Source organism: Oncorhynchus masou, chromosome 5, assembly GCF_036934945.1.
Source record: "Oncorhynchus masou masou isolate Uvic2021 chromosome 5, UVic_Omas_1.1, whole genome shotgun sequence".
In the NCBI taxonomy this organism is placed as follows: Eukaryota; Metazoa; Chordata; class Actinopteri; order Salmoniformes; family Salmonidae; genus Oncorhynchus; species Oncorhynchus masou.
The window spans coordinates 17395917-17407758 of record NC_088216.1 but is presented as its reverse complement, the minus strand read 5'-3'; the positions used below and the strand labels follow the sequence as shown (position 1 = coordinate 17407758).

General features: G+C 41.4%; 1 protein-coding gene across 4 annotated transcripts; it reads right to left on the bottom strand.

Moving 5' to 3' along the window:
• Positions 1-2126: 2126 nt before the first annotated feature.
• Positions 2127-7683, bottom strand: LOC135535217 (GTPase IMAP family member 7-like). 4 transcript variants are annotated; one of them, XM_064961917.1, is made up of 7 exons: positions 7585-7683; positions 6563-6701; positions 6273-6332; positions 4443-4538; positions 3722-4010; positions 3329-3437; positions 2127-3218 (listed from the first exon to the last, which is right to left on the bottom strand). In XM_064961917.1, exons 2-7 carry the CDS (start codon positions 6580-6582, stop codon positions 2335-2337), a joined length of 1458 nt encoding a protein of 485 aa, XP_064817989.1. In that variant the 5' UTR covers positions 6583-6701; positions 7585-7683; the 3' UTR covers positions 2127-2334. The 4 variants fall into 4 exon arrangements, with proteins under 4 accessions (XP_064817989.1, XP_064817995.1, XP_064817999.1 ...); XM_064961923.1 differs by having other exon boundaries at positions 6563-6652; XM_064961927.1 differs by lacking the exon at positions 7585-7683 and having other exon boundaries at positions 6563-7573.
• Positions 7684-11842: the final 4159 nt, after the last annotated feature.

Genomic DNA, 11842 nt, shown 5'->3' with positions numbered 1-11842 from the left:
AGGGTTGACCTTGAAATGAGGGGCAGACTTCATCTTTAGAAATGACTTTGTCAAAGCAACAAAATAACTAGGTCTTTACAATGATGGTGAAACTTTGAAAAATGTTGTGAATTACTCGATTAAAATCTTTCTAGAAGTGACACAGGGGGAGGGACATGTCAAAATGTTAAGTTTTGGCACTTCAGTAAGGCATTATTTATATATAGAAAAAATATATTTTTGGAATTCTCCATTTAATCTATATTAAAGGGCACTTTATTTAATATAACAGGCTTTTCTAATCCAATATTGGTGCACAATTTCTACTTAAGGTGGTTGGGGTTCGTTCCTTGTTCTTGTCACTCATTGGCTCATTGTTGAAATTAGCATTCTGACAATTTCTTTAATTAAATCATTCATTCATTTATTAATGCAATTGCAGACAGAAGTTGACAACAGGAACATAGCACGCATGTTTCCGAGTAAGTTCTGCAAAATAGAAAAGGTCCCAAGTTGCTTTTATCATGCTTCTAGTCAACTCCCTGTGATGTCACTGCCTACGCCATTACCTTCTACTCATGAGACCAAAACCATGCCTACACAGCTACATAAACAAGACTTTTAGTGTTATCTAAACGCTTAGCAGTAAATGTCCAAGTTGATTTATAGTGGAATGTCTGACTAGTCTCTTATCGCTTACTGCAGAGTTCTGTCTTCACAGTCACACATTTCTCAGACAGTTTCTTTATAAGAGGCAGAGAGACTAGAAAACAACTGTGGAACAATATTAAACCTCTATAAGGAATATATATTGTTAATCTGTAGTCTAGGACCCTATAAATGTAAGGAGGGTGGGGTCTTATAACCCCTCCCCTTCTATTAATACAACATAAGCATAATCAATTATTATAATACATCAAACATTTAGTACAGCCCCCATCATGACCCCTAGGTGAACCTCTAACAAGATATCAAAGGGACGCAAAAGGCACTTTTATTGTGAAACGACTCAGTAACTAGCTGGCCTCTGGCACTGAGCAGTTCCCGGTAGTAGTTTAGCCAACTGCTCTTCCCTGACGTGGTACAAAATGCATAATTGATATTTTACATTGATGTTCTGACATTGGTTATATTGGTTATATAAAGGACGTTTAAACTGGGTCCAGCACTTCATGAGACACAGCTACAGTATAGTGAATTTCCAGGCCAAGTTAATATAACTTTGAAAATACTGCAACAAACAAACCCAACACAGCTGTATGATGATTCAACTGTATTCCTGGACCGTTTTGACATTTATATTGCATAATACATGACACTGCATTATTTGTTCACCCATTGGAGAAAGTGCAGGTATCTTATATTTCTCTAAACACCAGGTTATAATGGGAGATTTGTTCATAAAGCATATATAAAACCACTTCTAACAATTAATCAATGAAAGTATTGATCAACAATTAATAAATTAACTTATTTATCATTTTCATCTGCAAACTTGTTTTGTTTTCAGAGGTCACCCTGCTTTACAATAAGAGATGATGATTGAAGAGACTCCCTAATGTTCAGATGATGAATGAAGAAACTCCCTAATGTTCCGATGATGATTGAAGAGACTCCCTAATGTTCAGATGATGAATGAAGAGATGATGAATGAAGAGACTCCCTAATGTTCAGATGATGAATGAAGAGACTCCCTAATGTTCAGATGATGAATGAAGAGACTCCCTAATGTTCAGATGATGAATGAAGAGACTCCCTAATGTTCAGATGATGAATGAAGAGACTCCCTAATGTTCAGATGATGATTGAAGAGACCCCTAATGTTCAGATGATGAATGAAGAGACTCCCTAATGAATGAATGAAGAGACTCTCTAATGTTCAGATGATGAATGAAGAGACTCCCTAATGTTCAGATGATGAATGAAGAGACTCTCTAATGTTCAGATGATGAATGAAGAGACTTTCAGATGATGAATGAAGAGACTCCCTAATGTTCAGATGATGAATGAAGAGACTCTCAGATGAATGTTCAGATGATGAATGAAGAGACTCCTAATGTTCAGATGATGAATGAAGAGACTCTCTAATGTTCAGATGATGAATGAAGAGACTCCTAATGTTCAGATGATGAATGAAGAGACTCAGATGATGAATGAAGAGACTCTCTAATGTTCAGATGATGAATGAAGAGACTCCCTAATGTTCAGATGATGAATGAAGAGACTCCCTAATGTTCAGATGATGAATGAAGAGACTCCCTAATGTTCAGATGATGAATGAAGAGACTCCCTAATGTTCAGATGATGATTGTGAATATCAAATGAAGAGACTCCCTAATATTCAGTTTAGGATCATTAAAGGACAATCAGTATGATCATTGTGATCACTGTTACTCCTACATACATTTTTGAGCCTGAGACTTTCAATGCCAGATTATCAATGACCTTCCTCCCTTCATCTTCCCCCTCACAGACTTTTCTCTCTTCAGTCTCCCTCCTTTTCTCCTCCTCCTCTCTTATCGTTGCTATGGCTGCATCCCTCTTTTTCTCCTCCTCCTCTCTTATCGTTTCTATGGCTGCATCCCTCTTTCTAACCTCCTGTTCCAGTATCTTTCTCAGAGCCTCCTCCCTCCTCCTGATCTCCTCTTCCCTCCGGGTCAAGATGTTTGTCACATGATAGTATCCCCTATTCTCATTCAATAATCCGTCTATCTTCTCCAGCAGCTCTGTGACCTGAGTGAGGTCATCCTTTTCTTTGTTATTGAAGACGTGATGTCTACCACCACACATACTGAGAAGCTTTAGGGAATCACTGTTGTCCTTTAGATACTCCTCCACTGGTTTCCCTTCTAGCTGGTCTCCACCAGTGAACAGCACCATGGTATATTTAAGGGCCTCCTCCGCAAAGTTCTCATTCATCCATTTGACAGTTTTCTTTTCCTCTTCTGTGCACCAGTTGCACAACCTGATCACCAGCAGGAACACGTGAGGTGTTGAGATGTTGATGCATTGAGCTACTTTACCTGCAACTTCCTCAGATGGCAACACATCTGGGGTGTTAATCATAGTTATGTTATTTCGGCCCACAACAGCATCTTGTTCCTCACACTGTGGCCCATACGAAGGCGAAGCCTCCACTCTAAAGGCCTCTCTTCCCAGGATGGTGTTTGCTGATGCTCTCTTCTCTGATCCAGACTTCCCCAGCAGAACAATCCGTTGCTGAAATCCCACCTCAGACCCTGCAGAGATGCAGGACATTTAAAATAGGTTCAAAAAGGTTCAATTGAATAAGTGAATAACATTAATACTGGAACAAAATGAGAAATAAAGAAAAAATGAGTAAACTCACCGTGTACAGTGACACAGAATCGTGTATAACATACAAGTCCTACCAGGGCAAGTACCAGTATGAGAATCCCCAGAAGACTGATGAAGAAGGATGTTTTCCATGAGCAGACCTACGAAGGAGAGTCATGGAACCACGTCATGTATATACTGTAGGTCACTACTAGGATTGCAGATTTTTGGTAACTTTTCCCAAATTCACAGGTTTTCTAGTAATCTCTGTTGAACGAGCAGGAAATCCAGATTCCTCATTTCTGGAAAACCGGGGAATTTAAGGAAAGTTACCACCATTTTGCAACCCTACCGTACCATCATTATGCAACCCTACCCAACCTTTCTTGACAATTTCTATCAGGGGACCAAATAGACATTTCACTGGAGACGAAGGAAACTCTACCTGAGTCGCAGTTTGTTCTGTTTCAACATATGTTTCATGGACGTGATTGTCTACATTTGGAATGGTTTTCCTTCCTTCTGTGGCCTCCACCAATGTGTGTTTCATCAGTCCTGGGGCCTGGTAGTGGTCTCGAACATGGTTCTCACAGAAAGTAGCCTTGCAGTCCTGGCAGAACTTCACAGCTTCGTCACTGTGCTGCACACATATGGTACAGTCCAGTCTGGTACCATGTACTATTCTGCTGTCCTGCATCTGGCCTAAAGCAGGCAGAGAGTTCTCAACCGTAGGGCTGTAGAAAGGTTCAAGCTGAATGAAGCCACCCGTTACATGCACGTTTATAACACATGCACGTTTATAACACATGCACGTTTATAACACATGCACGTCCATAGCGAAGGATCAACAGCATTTACGTTTTACATTGTACATTTGAGTGACTCACAGGAGCAATTAGGGTTAAGTGCCTTGCTCAAGGTCACATTGACAGATTGGTTGCTGGATTCGAACCAGCAACCTTTCGGTTACTGGCCCAAAGCTCTTAACCGCCAGGCTACCTGCCACCTCATCATGGTACATGATAGTAGATAAGACAGCATTCAGTACTATGAACAACAAACACTTTTACATTATAGGAAATCAGTAAATAGCTCAGGCTAGGATTCCTCATAACACCAAAACAAAGGTGTATATCTGGTTGACATTATGGGCATACATACTGTACCTCTGATTTATATGAAGACCAGATCCATATAAATCAATCTGACTGTCTGCTGAGGCGACTGTATACAGTGAGTACTCTGTCTCCACCTGCTGGCTCCTAGCAACAACAGACAGAAAGAGAAGTGTTTGAAATGTTTGTCAAAAGTGGTTGGAAATCTAAAAAGTCATCCATGTTTTTTTCTTCGGGAGAGTAGAAGTTTGCAGGTCGGTTTGTGAGCCATCTCTGTTATTAAAGTGAACAATTAAAGATTGACTAATGTTTTACAGTGCATTCAGAAAGTATTCAGATCCCTTGATTTTTTCCACATTTTGTTACATTTCAGGCTTTTTCTAAAATGGATTGAATTCATCAATCTGCACACAACAACCCATAAAGACAAAGCAAAAATAGGTTTTTAGAAATGTTTGCTAAATTATTAAAAATTAAAAACAGAGATACCTTATTTACATAAGTATTCTGACCCTTTGCTATGAGACTCTAAATTGAGCTCAGGTGCATCATGTTTCCATTGATTCATCCTTGAGATGTTTCTACAACTTGATTGGAGTCCACCTGTGGTAAATTCAATTGAACGGACATGATTTACAATATAAATAATGTATAAGGTCCCAAAGTTGACAGTGCATGTCAGAGCAGAAACCAAGCCATGAGGTCGAAGGAATTGTCCGTGGAGCTCCGAGACAGGATTGTGTCGAGGCACAGATCTGGGGAAGGGAACCAAAACATTTCTGCACCATTGAAGGTCCCCAAAAATACAGTGGCCTCCATCATTATTAAATGGAAGAAGTTTGGTACCACCAAGACTCTTCCGAGAGCTCACCACCCTGTCAAACTGAGCAATCAGGGGAGAAGGGCCTTGGCCAGGGAGGTCACCAATAACCCGATGGTCACTCTGACAGAGCTCCAGAGTTCCTCTGTGGAGATGGGAGAACTTTCCAGGACAACCATCTCTGCAGCACTCCATCAATCAGGCCTTTATGGTAGAGTGGTCAGACGGAAGCCACTCCTCAGTAAAGGGGACATGACAGGCCGCTTGGAGTTTGCCAAAAGGCACCTAAAGGACTCAGACCATGAGAAACAAGATTATCTGGTCTGATGAAACCAATATTGAACTCTTTGGCCTGAATGCCAAGTGTCACTTCTGGAGGAAACCTGGCACCATCCCTATGGTGAAGCATGGTGGTGGCAGCATCATTTGTGGGGATGTTTTTCAGCGGCAGGGACTGGGAGACTAGTCAGAATCGAGGGAAAGATTAACAGAGCAGATCCTTGATGAAAACCTGCTCCAAAGCACTCAGGACCTCAGATTGGGGCGAAGGTTCACCTTCCAACAGGACAACAACCCTAAGCACACAGCCAAGACAACGCAGGAGTGGCTTCGGGACAAGTCTCAATGTCCTTGAGTGGCCCGCCAGAGCCTGAACTTGAACCCGATCGAACATCTCTGGAGACTTGAAAATAGCTGTGCAGCGACGCTACACATCCAACCAGACAGAGTTTGAGAGGTTCTGCAGAGAAGAATGGGAGAAACTCCCCAAATACAGGTGTGCCAAGCTTGTAGCGTCATACCCAAGAAGACTCGAGGCTGTAATCGCTGCCAAAGGTGCTTCAACAAAGTACTGAGTAAAGAGTTTGAATAGTTATGTAAATGTGATATCATTTTTTTATTTGTAATAACCTGTTTTTGCTTTGTCATTATGGGTATTGTGTGTATATTGATGAGGGGGGAAACTATTTAATCCATTTTAGAAAAAGGATGTGAAAAAGTCAAGGGATCTGAATACTGTCCGAATGTACTGTAGACAAATATTTCAGAAGACAGCATCTCACCATTTCACAGAGGTACGGTTGAACGTTATTGGTTGACACATGGACCGATCACTGTTCCTGCTGTAAGGAACAGGTGTTTTGGGACAAAAATAATACGATTTTCAACTACAGCTTGAGTTAAAATTGGTCCTACTTTATTTGGACATTACTGTTCATATTTAGAATGAAATACAATCACGAAACATGTAATTTTATAGCTACAAATGTTGTTCTAAAATGTCTAGTTTTTCTCTCGCATAATTGAATTGGTAACACTTCACTGACTATAGGTAATAGGAAACTCCTCTTACCTCGTTTCATCCGAGCTCATGTTATCAGTTACTTGGGTTGGCAGCAATGTATCCGTTTCCCCTGGGACAGAACCTCTATTTTCTTTATCTCTAGGCAAATCAATTGCTTGGTAATCAGGATTGGCAGCCACTTATGATGCTATGATACAAAGTACAACAATGGGCACAAACACAAACAAGACTGAAAAGGCTCAATTAATAAAATGCGTAATCTCGGCGCAAGTATGTCTGTTTTTGGGCGACGCAACCGAATTCACATAGAAATGTGAGTTGTAGATCTGTCACTCTCATTGAAAGCATGTCTGAGCGATAGATGCATTCTATGTACGACCGTTTCTATGCTTCCCGTTCATAAGTTTCATTTTTGGGTCTTTTAACTTTCGGTTTTGTAGATCAGCTTCAAACAGCTGAAAAATACTGTATTTTGGGTGATTGAAAATATGTTTCACAGCATTTAATAATGGTACAATGGATAGCTTGTTTTGTCACATGAACTGAAATAAGAGAAGGACCATTAGAATTTTATCAACCAGAGCAATTTCTACATAGCTACCTATGACAAGTTTACAGTATTTGTCAATGTTTTGTTCATACCTTTTCTAGTTGAAATACTAAGACAATTATTCTAGAGTGATTGACATTTGATTCAACGACTTTATACAGAACAATTAGGGTGTGCTTTGGTGATAAAATTTCACTTATATTATAAAATAGATTTTTCGAAGACAAATATGTTTATTCACTTTCGCTAACATATCAAAGGATTTTACTTTTTGTGGTAGTCATCTTCAAAGTTGTTTCCCGCGGGTTGCAAAAAGCAAAATTAGCATTTCACGAGCTGAATTCAATGTTAAAGGCTTTGAAAATAAAAAGCTTGGTATAAGCTCAGTGTAGTGCTGACATTTAACAGAGCTGGTGAGAAATCTTTTAAAAAGAACAGGAATTTCTAATTAATATGAAAGTGTATACAAAAATATGAAAATACTACATGTCACATGTCTCAGAATCGATATCCATCTTACCTCTCTATATTATATCCTGCTGATAAGAGAAGATGAGTTTAACGTGAAAGTGAACTTCTCATGTAAAAAAAAAAAAAAAGTCTGTCCCTCTCAATCTTGTCTTCTTCTTCTTCTTTAGTATCATAGCGTTTGCACATTTTGTTTGTGAATGCGGCCAACTACTGTTCGGGAGTTGGTGTTCAATCATGTTACATTTTGTGATACAAATTAAAAAAGGAAGGAAAATAAAATATTGCACCACCAACTAACCCTACACATATATATCACTATTTCATAAAAATACAAATAAAAACCACCAATCCATTCCACTACTTTGACCCTATATGCTAATGCCCCTTGCCACCAGGCTGGGTGGATGGGACACCACCACTAAACACACCCTGTAACTCTTCTGAAGCTCCACCGAAATACCTCTCTGCAGCTGCCAGCACCACATCTATTTTCTGTGATTGACGTTCCATTTCTGCGGTACAGCTGATAACCATTGCTAAGAACGCTAAGAAGCCAACCTTACTGAAACATATATCACTCGTTGGCCTATCCCTCTGTGCTGGCACAGATCTACTACTCACAGGGATCATCTCAGGGTCCCTCACCGTTGACCCATCCTCCTCTACTTTCTTCTCTGGCCCAGCATTTTGTTTGTGAATGCTGGGCCAATGAAGAAAGTAGAGGATGCAGTACTCTGACTCTGGTCACCTCCACTTGCCACTGTCGCACCGGACACTTCCGATCCCCAGCAACATGGGCAACCCTACAGTTGACACACATAAATGTATCTACTGAAACTACACAATCTTTTGTCCCATGCCCCCATGCCCTCATGCCCCCATGCCCCCCCCCCCCATGCCCCCATGCCCCCCTGCACACTTCCCACATCTTGGATTCTCCCTCCTACAAACTGCTACAACTTGACCACAAACGTTGCACCTGAAACACTGCAGTGGATTCTGGACAAAAGCTCTAACAGGATAACTGATAGAGTATATACCAGTGGAGGCTCCTCAAAGGAGGAAGGGGAGGACCATCCTTTTAGAAAAAAACTATACTAAATATATGAACATGTCACCAAATAATTGAATTAAAGACACTGTTTTGCAATGAAGGTGTACAGTAGTTAGTTTCCGTCCTCCTCTGAGTACATTGGCTTCAATACAAAACCTAGGAGGCTCATGGTTCTCACCCCGTTCCATAGACTTACACAGTAATTATGACAATTTACAGAAGACATCCTCCAACCTATCAGAGCTCTTGCAGCATGAACTGAAATTTTGTCCACCCAATCAAAGGATCAGAGAATGAATCTAGTACTGGAAGCATAAGCTACAACTAGCTAACACTGCAGTGCATAACATGTGGTCAGTAGTTAACTCAAAAAGAGAGAAAGACAATAGTTGAACAGTTTTGAGTAAATACATTTCTTCAAAAATTAAGTATAACCATGATAGTGAGGGAGAGAGAGAGCTAACTATATTTCATAGTATTTTTTCACATTCACTTACTTAGCTAGCTATCTAGTTTAGTCTACTCAAACACCCGGCTCAAACACAGAGGGACGCTATGTTAGCTAGCTGGCTATGAAACACTGGAACTCCTCAAGGTAAGCTCTTGGTTTTATACATTTATTGCCACCAGCGCCTGCCGGTGTAAATGCTAAATTGCTTGCTGACTGTACACTATACTACATGATTAGCGGGTTTATTAGTTCTGTTAGCTATGTTGACTATGACGTTAGATAATATGGTGACAATGATGTAGGCTGTGTGTCGGTTAGCGGTTATGATTTGAAGGTTTGGCTTGGAAAGTTTTTTTCCGCCTAGTCCCAGACAGCTGATGTGTTGTGCACTGAAGTCCACAAGCGAAGGGTAAAGGTGCAAAAGGAGGAAAGTGATCCGAGAAGGAATTACATTAGCTTATCCTCCCCATACCCAATCATTTAGTGGTGTCCTCAGTGTGAGCACACATAGTCACCACTGCCAGCTGCTCCACTTTGGAATATCCCAATGAACTTTGTTAGAGCTGTTCATCGACTACAGCTCGGCATTCAACACCATAGTACCCTCCAAGCTCGTCATCAAGCTCGAGACCCTGGGTCTCGACCCCGCCCTGTGCAACTGGGTACTGGACTTCCTGACGGGCCGCCCCCAGGTGGTGAGGGTAGGTAACAACATCTCCTCCCCGCTGATCCTCAACACTGGGGCCCCACAAGGGTGCGTTCTGAGCCCTCTCCTGTACTCCCTGTTCACCCACGACTGCGTGGCCACGCACGCCTCCAACTCAATCATCAAGTTTGCGGACGACACAACAGTGGTAGGCTTGATTACCAACAACGACGAGACGGCCTACAGGGAGGAGGTGAGGGCCCTCGGAGTGTGGTTTCAGGAAAATAACCTCACACTCAACGTCAACAAAACTAAGGAGATGATTGTGGACTTCAGGAAACAGCAGAGGGAACACCCCCTATCCACATCGATGGAACAGTAGTGGAGAGAGTAGCAAGTTTTAAGTTCCTCGGCATACACATCACAGACAAACTGAATTGGTCCACTCACACAGACAGCATCGTGAAGAAGGCGCAGCAGCGCCTCTTCAACCTCAGGAGGCTGAAGAAATTCGGCTTGTCACCAAAAGCACTCACAAACTTCTACAGATGCACAATCGAGAGCATCCTGGCGGGCTGTATCACCGCCTGGTACGGCAACTGCTCCGCCCTCAACCGTAAGGCTCTCCAGAGGGTAGTGAGGTCTGCACAACGCATCATCGGGGGCAAACTACCTGCCCTCCAGGACACCTACACCACCCGATGTTACAGGAAGGCCATAAAGATCATCAAGGACATCAACCACCCGAGCCACTGCCTGTTCACCCCGCTATCATCCAGAAGGCGAGGTCAGTACAGGTGCATCAAAGCTGGGACCGAGAGACTGAAAAACAGCTTCTATCTCAAGGCCACAAGACTGTTAAACAGCCACCACTAACATTGAGTGGCTGCTGCCAACACACTGACACTGACTCAACTCCAGCCACTTTATTAATGGGAATTGATGGGAATTGATGTAAATATATCACTAGCCACTTTAAACAATGCTACCTTATATAATGTTACTTACCCTACATTATTCATCTCATATGCATACGTATATACTGTACTCTATATCATCGACTGCATCCTTATGTAATACATGTATCACTAGCCACTTTAACTATGCCACTTTGTTTACATACTCATCTCATATGTATATACTGTACTTGATACCATCTACTGTATCTTGCCTATGCTGCTCTGTACCATCACTCATTCATATATCCTTATGTACATATTCTTTATCCCCTTACATTGTGTATAAGACAGTAGTTTAGGAATTGTTAGTTAGATTACTTGTTGGTTATTACTGCATTGTCGGAACTAGAAGCACAAGCATTTCGCTACACTCGCATTAACATCTGCTAACCATGTGTATGTGACAAATAAAATTTGATTTGATTTGCGTAAATTCGAATCTGGTATCAGGATAAATATAACAATGAGTCACTGATTTTATACTACGTATTTTTTATTAGCTAAGTAATAAATGGCAAATGCAACTTTCATATATACGGGCTCACTGTAATTCCACGCAGGGCAGAACAGAGAACTGACTGTCACACCCTGCCCATAGTTTGCTTTGTATGTTTTTATGTTTTGTTTGGTCAGGGTGTGATCTGAGTGGGCATTCTATGTTGTGTGTCTAGTTTGTCTGTTTCTGTGTTTGGCCTGATATGGTTCTCAATCAGAGGCAGGTGTTTGTCATTGTCTCTGATTGGGAACCATATTTAGGTAGGCTGTTTGGTGTTGGGTTTTGTGGGTGATTGTTCCTGTCTGTGTTAGTTTGCACCAGATAAGGCTGTTTAGGTTTTCACGGTCCTTTGTATTGTTTGTGTTTATCTTTCTATTAAACATGTATCAAAATAACCACACTGCATTTTGGTCCTCCTCTCCTTCATCGGAAGAAAACCTTTACAACTGAAAGGATGTATGTAAACAGTATTCTTTATACTGTGATAGACATAGTTCCAACCCGTCTGTTGGCCTATCATAGTAGAGGCTGGGCGTGGTTTAAACTTGCTCAGCCTGTTGCAGGCGCTCAGGCGGGTCCCCGCCTCTTGGCGCTTCTTGGAGTCCTCCCTCCGTTGATGTATGGATCCTTACTGTTCTGGTATCGCAGCCTAGTTAGAACAGTTGCTGTGTTCCTGCTATTGTGCTGTTCAGTATTTTTCC

Coding starts and splice junctions, on each gene's coding strand:
- LOC135535217 (XM_064961917.1), bottom strand. CDS start 6,582: ATGAGCTCGGATGAAACGAG. Junction 4,539..6,272: donor AACCGTACCTCTGTGAAATG/GTGAGATGCTGT, acceptor TGTTGTTGCTAG/GAGCCAGCAGGTGGAGACAG. Junction 4,011..4,442: donor GGTCTTCATATAAATCAGAG/GTACAGTATGTA, acceptor ACCTTTCTACAG/CCCTACGGTTGAGAACTCTC.